Below are 14,651 nucleotides of genomic sequence, written 5' to 3' on the forward strand. Positions count from 1 at the left end.
TCGTTCGCGCTTTGCCTCCTCTTCTCGCTCTCTTTTGCGATCAGGATGGCCACCATATATGCTAGTCGCTTGCTGCAGCTCCACATATTTACCTTGACTTACCTATTGAGCTTAAATAGTCTTGATCGCGAGGGTGCGAGATTGTTGAGTCCCTGTGGCTCACAGATTACTTCCAAACCAGATGCAGGGCCTGATGATTCCGCTCCAGGTGACGCGCTTGAGCTCAAGTGGGAGTTCGACGAGGACTCTCAACGATACTACGTGTCTTTCCCTGATGATCAGTAGTGGTGCCCAGTTGGGGGTGATCGGGATCGTGTCGCATGTTGGGTTGTTCTTTTATTTTGACGACGTAGTCGGGCCATGAGTGTTTGGATGATGTAATGTTAATTATGTACTTTGATTGACGTGGTGAGTGTAAGCCAACTATGTATCTCCCCTTTTATTATCTATATTACATGGGATGTTGTGAAGATTGCCTAACTTGCGACATTGCTTTCAATGCGGTTATGCCTCTAAATCGTGCCTCGACACGTGAGAGCTATAGCCGCATCGAGGACGTTACATCTGAAGCGTTGACTTGCCTGGCTACGGAGGCTCTCCAACGTTCAGCTTATGGCCACTTAGTGATGGAGATCAAGTACTTATCTGGTATTAGGGAGTTTATTCCTCAGAAACTTAGTCGTGTTCAAAATAGAGTGGCCGGTCGTTTGGCAAACTATAGCCGTACGGATTGAGCTATCGCTGTGTGGCTAGGCTCAATTCCTCCTTGTATTGAGGATGTATGGCCTCTCGACTGTAACTCTATGAATTTGCAATAAAACTCCTTTTACCCTTGCAAAAAAAATGTTTCGCGTACAAATATTAGAAACGTTCGGATATGCGCTCGGTTTTGTTCTTAATATGTTGTGCTGCATTAGAAAACAGGTAGCTCCCTCTGTTCCTAAATATAAGTTTTTAGGCATTTCAAATAGACTACAATATACAGATGTATATAGACATATTTTAGAGTGTAGATTCACTCATTTTCGTTCAGTTCTGGTCGCTAGCGATATGGGCCGGCCCAGTCAGGAGACACTCTGTGCGTCCCGTCGGCATTCTGCCGCAAAGAGCGGAAGATAGGACCTCCCCACAAGCCGTGCCAGTGAGCGCTGAGTACTACTACTAATAGCCGTTTATATATGAGGGCCGTTTTAACTCCAGGGAGCATATGCTTTTGGATGAACAATAAATTCAAAATAAATAGTAAATAAATTTAAAAATTCTGCTTTTTGTGTGTAGATATTCATGTTAGTCTAACAAACCTGCTTGCCAATTTTCATGCGAAACAGGATAATAGTGCTTTGTCAGTGAAAAATAAATAAATAAATAGTGTAACATTTAGCGTTCATTTTTTTTCTTTTCAAGCACGTCAAAAAAACTTTTTGCACTAAAAAATTGCAGGTTGCATTTGGGTGTGACAATGAACACATATAATTTTTTTGACATCTGTGAAAAGCATATTTTACGGGCAGGAGCATATGCTCCCAAGAGCCGAATTGGATTTCTGCAGAAATCTATTTTTCTTTTTACTAATAGCCGTTAAGAAATAGGAGTAACATGTACTAACAACAAAGGAAATAGCCTTGGTTTGAAGAACCCCCTACCTTTATTCTTAAAAGCCTCATGAACGATGTATATGATTATTTGAACTCGACAAAGTTGCCATGATGGCTCTAGTCGGCAGCAGTACAAACATAACTTTCTATCGTTTGTGATAATCCAAACAAACCTGCGCGCAATCGCATCCAGGCCGGGGACTGGCTGCTCAATCCGCATATGGTTCACTCGGTCTGCAGCATAACGATGTCGCAAACTTGCAATCGGTCCTTCCTCTACACACTGCTTCTTTTACTCCTAAACAGGTGCGAGTCATCGTCACCTCACCACGCCCTGCATGCAGAGAGTACAAGGATCAAAGCCTGATGGCGTAAGAACTGGACTGCATTGGAAATTCAGAAATGTAGCCGCCCACAGGACGTGGCAGCAGAGCTGCAGTTTTGATACAGAAAGCTAACGGTGGCTGCTGCCACTTGGAAGGCGAGCGACCTCCCTCAACCATAGAGGTGTGAAGGGCAGCTCATGATCACTGCACAGTTTTGCCATCAAATGGCTAGGCGTCCCAGACCCTGACCTTGTTGGTTCATGGCATTGTGATAGCCACAGGTCGATGTGCTTGACGATCTGCTTCCTTACTGTGTTCACAGCTTCTGGGGACGTGCAGTTTGAAGAGTCACCTAACGAAGATAATGTGCAATATATCAGAACTTTCCCTGAATTTGATGATGAGTCAAAGGCTTCAGATAAGCTACTACTCCCTCCGTTCCAAATTACTCGTCGCAGAAATGGATGTATCTAGAACTAAAATACATCTAGATACATCCATACATGCGACAAGTAATTCGAAACAGAGGGAGTACATTGTAGGAAAAATAATCATCAATTACTCCCTCCGGTCCATATTAATTGTGGATCGGAGGGAGTACTATTTTTGGTTCTCAAGAAAATGAAGGCACTACAACTAATTTTGAGAAGAGTTATGTTGTACTCCCTCTGTAAAGAAATATAAGATCATTTAGATCACGGGAGTACTCTATATTCTCATAATAAGCTTTGCAGGAAACCAAGTTTTGCAATCCACCTTCAATCCTGAAAGGAAGCTGGGGACATCCTCTCAAATCAGTGCCATGTCCGCAGTTGCTACATTTGATTATGTATGATGGCACTGCACATGTTGTATTCCCACTGTTAGTACACACACCAAAGCGTGAGAAATCATTCCAGAGGTGTATAGTAAATGCCCTAAAGAGCAAGGCTATTGAGACATGAAATAGCCAGAATGTACTTAGAAATTTAAAGGCTCACTGTCTTCCGATGAATTCTGTTTGGAGGCATGACGCCATGGATCTTGAGAGCCATTTGTAAACACAATTTTAGAAGCTGCACATGTGTAATGCAAAATTAGGAAGAAAGCAAATTGGACCATCACCATCAATAATTTATAAATCACAAAAGTTGCAATCCATTACAGCGCTACACTCCTAAGTGCTTGGTACCGCCACTTTCTCGAAAAAAGAAGTTGCAGTCCATAAAATTAAAATCAGAGAAGCCATAGTATGCTCATGGTTACTTGGTAGGCACACAAATGCAACAATTAAGATACACAAAAGGGTCAATTGATGTAGTAATGCGGCTGTGTCACCAGCTACATGAATAAGAGCATGGTAAGGGTGCCAACTGGACTGCCGATGTCATTTTACAAGCACATATACCTTAACTATCGCAAGTAACTTGATTTACTAAATACTCCCTCTGTCCGAAAATACTTGTCATCAAAATGAATAAAAGGGGATGTATCTAGATGTATTTCAGTTCTAGATACACCTCTTTTTGTCCATTTTGATGACAAGTTTTTCCGGACGGAGGGAGTAGGGGACATTGTAAAGTAAACATGGGGAAAATAAAGTGAAAGACGAACCAGCAATACTTGTGCCTCCATAATATAAGTTTGTCATGAACACATCAGGATAAACTCCTTCTCCATAAACATTTTTACACAGGTCCAAATTGTACCTAGAGGAACACAAAAGCAAAGCAATCATAAGAAATACTAACTAGTTTATAATATACCTGATTTCAGAAACATAAGCAACAGATAGTTGTAAAACATATCCAGGATATATGCCATGCAGTGCATTAAGAGAGTATTAAAGAAAAACTACAGTCTGAAAAAATATGCTGACACTACTTCAATCCCTTGTGTAGGTCTGCCTGGCTTTTCCAGACTTTTTTTTGGAGGGGGGGGGGGGGGGGGTCGTTTTTTAGTGAATTTTGGGGGCTAGTTTTTGGGCACTGAGTTTTGGGGATCAATGAGAGATGCCCTTAGGTTAGCCTTTCTCTTTCTCACCATCTCAGCAGGAAGCAATTTTGGCTTTTGGGACCCTTTCAAAGACAATTCAGGTAGAGAATCTTCCCCTCCCCAGTACATACAGAGGAAAAAAGCATGGCGCAGTACCTTGTATTAAGCTGCGCAGAACGAACACTATCATTTTTGGGTGCGACTTGAAAATAGGCAACTTCACTGCAAACTTGGAACCACCAAAGTCTAGAACCTAAAAAAATAATGGAAAAGGTAAATTAACAGTAAATATTTCAGCCATGTCTGTCAGTAACAAACAAGAAATGCCATGGTGTTTCACTTGATGGTCTTCAATGTCAGTACAGTTTCTAATCCACACCAAAAGAAAACAAGTAGAGCCATCATTTAAACATACTAGAATCATCGGGAGTTGTTTCCTTCAAATACTCTTGATCATAAGAAGATACTGTAGTCCCCAATTTTTTAATGAAGTAATCTTTCACAAAGTGAGCATATGTTTCCTGCAAAGTCAGTACATCGAATTTTATAAATCCATGTGCATATCCACAAAAAGTTGCTAGAATAGTGAAAATGGATCAGCAAGGAAACTAGAATAGTCACAAATTCGCTAAATGGAGAATAAGAAATAGTCACATGCCGATTACGTGTGAAATTTAAAATGTTTGAATCACCATCACCCAGATGAGAGTACATCAGCTTTAATAGTCGCCATGTGCCTCTCGCTGGTCAGTGGCTCTTAGATAGTATTTACTCTCATTTCTAGAAAGCTTTTCACGAAGCCTAAGAAACCAAGCAAACCAGAGGTGCTCATGTATGATTAGTTGATTACAAAACGAAGGTATTTAGTTACTCACCACCAAACTTTCCCCCTTTTTCTTCGCATTAGCTAGAGGAGAGCACAAGGCATCAGGATTCCCATACTGGAACTGCAAAATATCATAGGTTCTCAGTAAACCCAAAAAATATGTCAGTGCGATAGTAGAGCAGCACTACAAATTGACTGTTCATACTGTTGTGGCTGCTGCATCTGCCAGAAGAAAGAGGAAGTCGCCGTCATTTTTCAACTGCATGTACAGGAAACAAATCGGCAGCGAGGTGAAGATTGTGAAGTTACTGAACACTAGTTGATTTGGCCACATGAAGTTTGCAGTCAACTGTCATGTTCCAAAGTAAAACTGCACCTACTAAATCACACTGACAATACCACAAGGTGACAAGGGATTACCGAATCTGCTCCGAACAAGGCCTTCACAGAGTGGCTATCCAACCGAAGCTGTTCGTCGACAAGTCTAGTTATTTCCTGAAGGGCGGCTTTGCACTGAGGGCCAGCCGACTCTCCGACCTGCGTAAAGGCAAGCACGCAGAAACTTGAATTGAGCCCAATATAGATTATTAGAACAGACAGCAATACACTAGTACAGCAGCAGGGGTTTAATCTAATCCATCCCACAGAATCATGACGTGTCTCCATGGCAGTGTGTGCAAACCTGCTTGTCGAAATCAGTGAAGTTGTACACAGCAAGAACCACCCCGGAGCTCGCGAGGCTTCCGCATGTCAGGTGAGGGAACTTGAGCCTGAACCAGGCGCTGAGAGCCCCGGAGTAGGAGACCCCGAAGACAAACCACGGATTGTCGAACCCCGCGCTCCGGTTGTACTGAGAATTCAGTTTTTCCTACGAATCCCAGAGTCAAAAAAACAAGATGCTGTTCAGAACAGAGAATGCGTATTCTGTAACTCTGTCAGCGCGTGCGTGACCTGGCCGACCTGGTAATACTGGCGGAAGACGGCGAGGTCGAAGAGCGCCTGCTTGGACGACAGGAACCTGAGGTTGTCGGTGGTGAGGCTGTCGAACGGGGAGCTCTTGCCGTAGTACCGGTGCTCCGGCGTCACCACCGCGGCGCCGAACTTCTTGGCGATGACGGCGAGGTAGTCGTTGGGGAGGCCGTCGCAGGAGGACTCGCCGCAGATGCGCAGGAACACCGGGCCGGTGGGGTCGTCGTGGTAGTCCAGGAACTCGAAGTAGCGCTGATTGAATTGGCGGTGGTCCTGCGGGCAAGATCGTACATGGCGCCCATGGATCACACGGACGGAATTCTTAGGCAGGGAGCTATTTACGTGTCGCGCATAATTCCAGGGGTGTAAAAGAGAACTTACGGTGGGGGAGAAGTGGTCGAGGCGCTGGCTCAACCAGCGCTCCTCCCGCGTCAGGTATCTGCTCGGGGCGGCCGAGAGCTCGTCGCCGGCGGTCATCGGGCGGTGGCTGAACCCGAGCGGCTCGGCGCCGCGCAGGAGGAGCAGGAGGAAGGAGGCGCCGAGGAGGGAGGCGAACCCAGCGCGGGACACCATTTTTTTCCGGCTGCTAGACTCTCCTTCCCTTCCCACTGTCGAGTGTTTGTTTTGGAGCGCGGCCGCGCCGGTAGCCGATTGACTAGTCTCAGTGGCACGCACAAATACGAAGCAAAAAAAAAGAATCAGCTAAAGCATTTAAATTTAAATGCTTTTCTATTGTCCATTTAAACGTGGAGGCTGGGGCGTCGCTTTTTTTGCCCGATGCGACGTGAACTAGAGGCTGTCGCCGTCCATACAGAGATAATTTTCCCAACATATCACCTCGGTGCTCGGTCCCGACTTATGGATAGTAGTTCAATATGAACCGGAGTGCATATGTTTTTTAGAATATCTTATAATTCGAAACCGAGGGAGTACGTCGCAGCCGGTGCACCGTGCACGGGAAGAATGCCAAGTTGTTTATCAGTTAGTACTAGTGAGAAAGCAATCGCAAGACATGCCCGAGTACAGATCGCCAACCTTTTTGGATGATTCAACTTGTTGCAAAGCGCGCCATGCTCTGGCGACTGCCGACTGGCATAGGGAGTGAAGTCTAATTTAAATCTTGAATTCATACGGCTAGTCGGGATCAAATTCTAATCTTTCAATCCCTGAAATCTGTACCCTGTACTTATAGATCCCGGTCTATTTTAACCCTGAATCCAGTTATGCCAGTTTGGTGTGCTGGGAAAATATTGATCCCGGCCAGGATTATTCTCTTCTCTCATTGAGTACATGGGTCCACTTGTCATATTCATCTTCTGCTCATTCTCTTCATCTCTCTCTGTAGGAATCACAATGCTCAGGCACAGCCAGCCGGTGTCCACGGCAACGGGGAGCAGGGAGTGGTGCATGTCCTCGTGAGTGTGCAACGGCAAGGGAGCGCCTCCTGCCAGCCTCCCTCGACATGGCCGCACCGCCTTGCCTCGCCATGCGCCAGGCCATGGACAAGAGAATTCGGGGGTGTTCCACCGTCAGCCCCTCCTTTCTGTTGGAGTTAAAGATGGCATAACCCGGCGTTGATGCGTGTCTTGGGTCCGTTGACTAACTAGGTCAAGTAGCAACCTAGTGCACGTCCCAGTGGATTGACAAAAGGAGATCGTGCTACTAGGAATCAAGGATCAAGGCAGCCGGAGTTAGTGCTAGCTTTGTACTACGTTGCCGCCGGCCAGGAGAAGCTTCGTCGTCGTCGTCGTCACACCGTCGCCGTGGCCATGCAGCTCGTGTGGCACCATGTAAGCACACAGGACGTTAGTGTTGCTATCATTCATCCACCTGCGCCGGCCAGTCGTGGTGCTTGCTGCTTGGCGAGGTGAAGCTCTAGCTCTTCATCGCCATCTTCTCCTCCGCGAGGAGGATGAGGAGCCAGCGAGTGCGGCACTCGGCCAAACCCAACACGACTCGCTCGCCGTGCCCCGCCGTCTCTCCGCCGTTAGCAGCACGCGGGCTGGCTTGGAGGGGAGGAGCAGCACACGCCAATGGCAGGGCGGATGCCGTTTAGGAACACGAAAACTGTAACGGTTGTTCTACGGGACGGCAGAAGGCCTGGGCGCGACCATCGACGGGCTGCTGCAGGCGTTCGCGTACAGCGAGTTGTCTGGCTCCAGTGCACAGGGGCGGCAGTTCAACTGCTTCGTCTGCCTCAACAAGTTCGCCGCTAACCAACTCCTCCGTTGTTCTGCGGCCGCCCGTTCCACCATTTTAGGAGAGAGGAGAGGAATTGTGAATAAGGTGGAGACTGAAGAACGGAAATGACATGTGGGCCAGTGTTGTAAATGAGAGTACAAATTAAACCCGGTCGGGATCTAGTGCGCCAAACAGGTTCAAGGTTGAAATAGACCAGGATCAGTGAGTAGAGGGTACCAACTTCAGGGATTGAAAGGTTAGGGTTTAATTTAGACGAGTTGTATGAATTCAAGGTTTAAAATAGACTTCACTCCTGGCATAGGCATGCCTAGGGAGGTGTGCCCGCAATCTCAAAAAGAAGAAGAAAAAAGGGAGGTGTGCCCAAACTCCTTTGGAGGCCTTTGCAAAAAAAAAAAAAAAGCTCCTTTGGAGGCGAAGAGGAACGATGCACTCATACCAGGTGCTCTCATGGTCGTATATTCTCAGAAGGTGCTCCCGTGGTCATATACTGTACGTATTCAGGTATTTTCAGAGTCTCAGCAGCATCCAGCAAGTTTTTTTTTTTTTGACATCAGCAGCATCCAGCAAGTTTAGTGCACAATTCGGTTACATGTAGCACATATCATGGTATTCTCTGCACGTATACATCCCTGACCATATAAGGTACACAAGTAGTCTCATATCTGCACCCCCCAGTAGTAAGATTTCATGGCCGCCAATCGCCTAGTTGTTTCGTCTGCCTGTATTATTCGTGTTTCGTGTAAATAACAGCAATATCGTGCGCGTTCGCCTGCAGAGGTGATCAGTAGGTGGCTATGCTCCATCTGCTCCCCCGCTTCGTCACCGCGCCGTGTCCTGAAATGCGAGGGCAGACCAATGATGCCACAGACAAAAGAAACTGAATGCCAACTGAATTGCAGGTGTGCAAAAGCGCGGGGTGAACATGTAGACACGTTAGCTAGACAATGCTACGAATTGTTCAAAAGAACTGGTCCAATGATATTATTGCTGTACAGCCCAAATTCTGACCTTGGTCTTGGCACTCTGACAACCACAGGTCGATGTGATCGACGATCTGCTTCCTTACTTTGTTCACTGCTTCTGGAGATGAGCATTTGGATGAATCACCTGGCGAACAAAAAATGCAGACAGTTCACACTTGTATTCAGTTGCAAACAAAAAGAACCTACATAGTTGATGTAATTCAATTGCAAATAAAAAAATGTTGAAAGATCGGATCTACCTCCAATATTTGAGGGTGCTTGAGGGCATCCGGAGATATCAGTGCAATGCCCACAGTTGCTGCACTCAATTAAGTATGATGGCACTGCAGATATTGAAAAACTTCTATAGTAAGCATGCTAATGTCATTAACAAAAATCTCTTCAACCTTGTTCATAGTGAAAGTATAGTTTGTGCTCTTAAAAGTTAGAACGATGGAAACGCTCACAAAATGGTACGAAGTACTACAGATCCTTACGTTCTTCCGATGATTTCTGCTTGGAAGCATGGCGCCATGGGTCTTGAGAGCCATTTGCAAAAACAATTTTAGAACCTGCAGGGAGGCAATATATATATTAGAAAATACAGGGATCTCTGACTAGCAGTATAACGTTTAACTCTACCACTGGAATCTTTACTTCAAATCTGAAATAATAATTAGCTCAAATCATTACGCATAATTGGATACCCACAATATACGTTCATACACCATGCTATTTCTATCACATATAAAGCTTCATATGGCAGCAAAAAAGGGCTGTCAACACTGCAGATACGAGGCCGCTGAACTTTTTGTATTCTACTCCCTCCGTCCGAAAAAGCTTGTCCATCGAATGGATGTATCGAGCACCAAGTTAGTGCTAGATACATCCATTCGAGCGACAAACTTGGGACAAGCTTTTTCGGACGGAGGGAGTATGTACCTATGTTAACTAATCCTTACCTGACATACTTACCTGCATAACCCATCTTAAGCACACCAGACAATAGGATTTTGTTAATGATGGTGCATTGATGGTGAAAACAAAAAAGGTAGCAGCAAATTTGTAATGTGTATTCACCAAGATTCAAGGTAAAGGGAAGCAAAATGGCGGAGGCATATTTCACAGTTAAATAGAGAGATAGAAAGGAAGTTAAAATCGTAACAGGCAGCAGGACTGAAGCTAAATTACTCAAAGGGCCCACCTGCAATTCTTGTGCCTCCATAGTATAAGTTTGTCATGGACACATCAGGATAAACTCCTTCCCCAAAAACATTTTTGCACAAGTCTAAATGATACCTACGGACAAAAGAATCACAAGGACACACAAGTGAATCCAGAGTCTAGAAATGTAATCACATTACAGAAAAAGAGAAGATCATGGAAGGCAAAGGAAATGGTGCTTGGTAAGAAACATGAAATGTAAGGAAAGGTATATTTAGTAACCTTGTATCAATCTTTGCAGAACGGACGCTATCATTTTTTGGCGCCACTTGGAAATATGCAACCTCACTGCAAACTTGATACCACCACAATCGATATGCTACATAAAATCAAATTTCAACAGTTAAATGCATGGTCAGTTATATAATATCTGGACAGTATTAACACTGTCTAATATATATGCACAACATCCATTAAGAGCTCTCCAAGAATGATATCTCATAATACTGAATGTCAGAGTAAGGATTTACAAGATTCAGCAGGGGTTGTGTTCTTCAAATAGTTCTGATCATATGATGCAACTGGTGCCCTAAATGTCCCAACATAATAGTCGTTCACGTAATGAGCAAATGCTTCCTGCACAGAAGAAAGTGTTAGCAAATACCAGATTTGCTGGAAAGTTATGGTAGCACGAGTTAAATAAGAGTCAAGGTCTACAGTGAAGTATATCACATGGGATTATGAGCGTTCGCCATGATATAGGGACCAAGTCGCCATTGATGGTGAACGCTTATATATCACGCTTTTGGAAAAATAAAGATCTTGGCGAATTGGTCCCTATATTCTTGATAGCAGTTATCCGCAGGGTATATTCCTCAATTACTAACAGGAATATGCATTGTTCTTTTCAAAAGACCATGCAACTTACCACCAAATCCGTACCATTCTTCTTTGCTTCAACTAGTGGGGAGCACAAAACATCAGGGTTGCCATATTGGAACTGCAAATGGTATAGGTTTTCAACACAACAATCATTTCTGATAAAACAATACAGTTGCAAAAATCGGCATTAAGCATACCGCAATAGCTGCAGCGTCTGCTAGTAGGTAAAGGAAGTCACCATCATTTTCTAACTGCAAGTGTCCAAACAAATTGATGGATAAGTATAGAATCGTACATACACTACTAGGTAATGTCACGAAATTTCATGCCATCCAAAAGGGAACGCTATAGAACCTGTCAGCAACCATTGGTAGCGCACAAATAGTTTAAACTATTATGTTTACAAGCTCCATAGACATGACAATTCAATTCAAAATTTTGTTCAAAGAAAATATAGAAGAAATATGAGTAGCAATAGGTCAGATAGGTCAAGAGATATAAAAAAACAGTCAAAGGCTTGCATGCTCAATAAGAGTCCTACAAATGTTTACTGGATTGGTAATACTTGTAGCACCTTTGTGGAAAAGACCAGACTCTTTAGATTATGACATTATCACCAAAGAAGTTGCATAGTAAGGGAAACATCAATGATTTTTATAGAGGGCTAGAGAGCTTGTCCTTATTATCACCGTATCGGTTGTTTTTAGGCCCTTTCTTTTTTTTCCGATCTTTGTGCTATGACTTTGCTCCGTTTGCGAGCTGTAAGACCTTTATGATGATACTTCCTGCATTTTTAATAAAAGGGCCGCATGCATCATCATGATGCAGAGGCCGGGGGTATACCTCCATTTCCAAAAAAAAAAAGAATCATGATTGTTAGAACCATTGTCAATTTTTGTCCTTTCAAGTTTTTGCATAACAAAACAATGGCAAAGGCCACTTGGTGACGGCAAACTCCTAAATGAGCTGAAATCTTTGTATATCACATGGGATTGATAAGTTGTCAAAGAAAAGTAAATACACTTCATGTCGCACAAAAGGACTACCATTTTTGCTCCAAACAGTTCTTTAACCGAGTTGTGGCCAGACTGAAGTTGTCCATCAACAAGTCTTGTTACTTCTTGAAGTGCTCCTTTGCATTCTGGACCAGCTGACTCCCCAATCTCCAGAGGCATAAATTATACAGAAATGTAAAACTTCAGGTACAGACCAAAGTGCCGTAACTTTAATAACATAACAGGACCTGTGCCAGAACCAACCTGTTTGTCGAAGTCAGTAAAGTTGTAAACAGCAAGAACAACCCCTGAACTTGCAAGACTTCCACATGTTAAGTGAGGAAATTTCAATCTGAACCAAGCACTGAGAGCTCCAGAGTACGACCCTCCAAACACAAACCAAGAATTGTCTGCTCCTGAGCGATTATACTTGGAATTTAATGTTTCCTTCAAATGACAGAAAGAATAACTCAGTTACGAAAAACATTTGTTTGGACATGGGCGATGCAAACTATTACAAGGAATAGGAACATGTGTATTCCACGGGGCGCTAGGTCAATATATAGTACATGCACAGGTGTTGTATAAGGACGCCAAAACAAATATAGCAAATGCACACCTGATAATACTGGCGGAAAACAGCCAGGTCTGATAAAGCCTGCTTTGATGACAAGAACCTTAGATTTTCTGTCGTCAAATCCTCAAAAGGGGAACTCTTCCCATAGTATCGATGCTCGGGAGAAACCAAAGCAGCGCCAAACTTCTTGGCCATCACCTACGTACACAATCCAACCCACAAGTATGTTATCAATAACAGATGGAGTTACTGCATGAAATGTGAACAGTACAAATCATGCCTAGAGCATGCAGCAATGCAATAATAAACTCACAGCTAAGTAGTTGTTAGAAATCCCACTGCATGAAGCTTCTCCACATATATTTAAGAAGACCGGGCCATTTGGAGCTCGGTGGTAATCGAGAAATTCGTAGTACCGCTGCTTGAATTGCCGATGATCCTGCACAGTAAAAAAGATAAATATTTCGGGGCTAGTGCACACAAAAAACTATAACTGAACAATCCTCACCATGCAACATAGTAGTATTTGGGACTACATGAGTCAGATGTGAAACAGGGAATTACAAATAACCATGTGCTTTGTTGTACAGTAATTCATGTGTCACTAAAGCCGCTGTTGACAGTGTAGTGCAGTGAGCCCACAGGATCACAAATTCCACATAGATCTGAGTCGACAGAAAAACCTACACGATCCACCGAGCTTACAGGGGTGACACTGGCAAGCAAACAAGAGGCATCTGTCCTCAACACTGATCTGTTTTTATTATTCGATGCATTTTGAGACATTCATTGTTCATTACTCTGGTTCATGGTCGCATAACTGATGTGAGCCTTCAATCAAGAGTAAACGGCATTACCAGTAATGGACGTGGCTCACGCAGAATTCGTACAAAATTCTAGCGTTTTTTCGGCATTATCGACTGCACAAATTTATCTAGTTCTTCTAGTGTCCACAGCCGACTCTTGGAAATTCACCCAAACAGATAAAAGGACACATGGCTGAACAGAAATCCCCACAGCGCGGGGCAACTGGCTGAAGGGACAGAGAAGCGGAGGGGGTACTTAACGGTGGGGGAGAAGTGGTCGAGGGTTTGGCTCATCCAGTGCTCCTCCTGCGTCAGGAACCTGCCTGGGGCGGAGCCCAGGAGCCCGGCCTCCGGCGGCGGCCGCCAGAGGCTGACAGCCTCGGCGCCGCGCGCGAGGAGTAGGGGTAGCAGCAGGAGCGGAACGACGACGAGGCGGGCGGTGGCGCCGGCGGTAATTCCGGCTCCCATCGCCGGTTAGCTGAAGCGGAGCGCGCGTGGAACTGGATGCAGGCGAGGCAAATCTGGCACCTGAGTCTTCTCGATTCTTAGTAGCAGCCGTACGTTTTCGTTTTTCTTTTATAAAGACGGAAGTGAGTAACGGCTTATTCTGCGCGTTGTTGTTTTTCTTGGAAAGAATAATAATGAACCGCAATATTTGGGAGACGACAGTTTTGGTGTAGATGGATAGCAGCTTATTCTGTGTGTTGCCGTTTTTCTTAGAAGAATAATAATGGACCGCAATATCTAAAGAATGTTAACTCCAGGGAATTTTCCGCCGAATCTTTTGTTCCTTCATGAACGAGCAAATTTTTTCGGAAATGTTAACGCCCACATGCGTGGGCGTTTGCACATCGCCCACACGCCTCCATCACCATTCATTTTGCCACGTATGAATAGATGAGATCGGCAGAGTTTTTTTTGGTTTTTGACTTAAAAATGTTGTATCTCCTAAATAAAAAAGCGAACTAAAACTTCGTTTTCACCATTAAATCCGTCTCGACGAGATCTTCAAAACTAGACCTCATGTTGATATGTTTCGACGAATTTTTTTTTTGCCAGAAATTGTCACGATGTTTACACTGCAGTTGCCATAGGGCTTAAACTAAAGTTGCCATGTGGCAATTTTAGTTTGTAGATCATGGCAATTTTAATATTTTGATGATGACAACTCCAGTACTTTGACCATGAAAATTATTTTTTATATGAACCATGGCAATTTTACGTGCATGTATCATGGCAATTTTAGTTTATGGTTCATGGCAAGTCTAGTTTCTTAATTCCCCGTTTTATAAATGTCAAAATTTACTTTTAAATATAGAAGAAAATAGCTGAAACATATCATGTCAACTTCAGTGTAAACATCATGGCAATTC

The 14,651-nt window shown here is 44.0% G+C and overlaps 2 protein-coding genes across 4 annotated transcripts; both read right to left on the reverse strand.

Annotated features, from left to right (window-relative positions):
* Nucleotides 1-1,622: 1,622 nt before the first annotated feature.
* LOC125509659 (putative serine protease EDA2) lies at nt 1,623-6,341 on the reverse strand. 3 transcript variants are annotated; one of them, XR_007284182.2, is made up of 13 exons: nt 6,072-6,340; nt 5,682-5,963; nt 5,404-5,589; nt 5,142-5,258; nt 4,927-4,980; nt 4,771-4,842; nt 4,311-4,416; nt 4,052-4,148; nt 3,515-3,609; nt 2,882-2,976; nt 2,678-2,761; nt 2,171-2,273; nt 1,623-1,929 (listed from the first exon to the last, which is right to left on the reverse strand). XR_007284182.2 is itself a non-coding variant. In XM_048674686.2 (13 exons), exons 1-13 carry the CDS (start codon nt 6,261-6,263, stop codon nt 1,920-1,922), a joined length of 1,473 nt encoding a protein of 490 aa, XP_048530643.2. In that variant the 5' UTR covers nt 6,264-6,340; the 3' UTR covers nt 1,623-1,919. The 3 variants fall into 3 exon arrangements, 2 of the variants coding, with proteins under 2 accessions (XP_048530643.2, XP_048530634.2); XM_048674686.2 differs by having other exon boundaries at nt 2,902-2,976; XM_048674677.2 differs by lacking the exon at nt 1,623-1,929 and having other exon boundaries at nt 1,997-2,273; nt 2,902-2,976; nt 6,072-6,341.
* A 2,066-nt stretch (nt 6,342-8,407) lies between these two features.
* Nucleotides 8,408-13,842, reverse strand: LOC125509674 (putative serine protease EDA2). The gene is made up of 14 exons (XM_048674701.2): nt 13,540-13,842; nt 12,786-12,911; nt 12,515-12,670; nt 12,160-12,342; nt 11,947-12,063; nt 11,098-11,151; nt 10,947-11,018; nt 10,549-10,654; nt 10,301-10,397; nt 10,059-10,153; nt 9,352-9,426; nt 9,115-9,198; nt 8,901-8,999; nt 8,408-8,726 (listed from the first exon to the last, which is right to left on the reverse strand). The coding sequence occupies exons 1-14, from the start codon at nt 13,744-13,746 to the stop codon at nt 8,674-8,676; spliced, it is 1,524 nt and encodes a 507-aa protein (XP_048530658.2). The 5' UTR covers nt 13,747-13,842; the 3' UTR covers nt 8,408-8,673.
* Between the last annotated feature and the right edge of the window lie 809 nt (nt 13,843-14,651).

Source organism: Triticum urartu, chromosome 1A, assembly GCF_056163025.1.
Source record: "Triticum urartu cultivar PI428250 chromosome 1A, HENAU_Tu73, whole genome shotgun sequence".
NCBI classification, from domain to species: domain Eukaryota; kingdom Viridiplantae; phylum Streptophyta; class Magnoliopsida; order Poales; family Poaceae; genus Triticum; species Triticum urartu.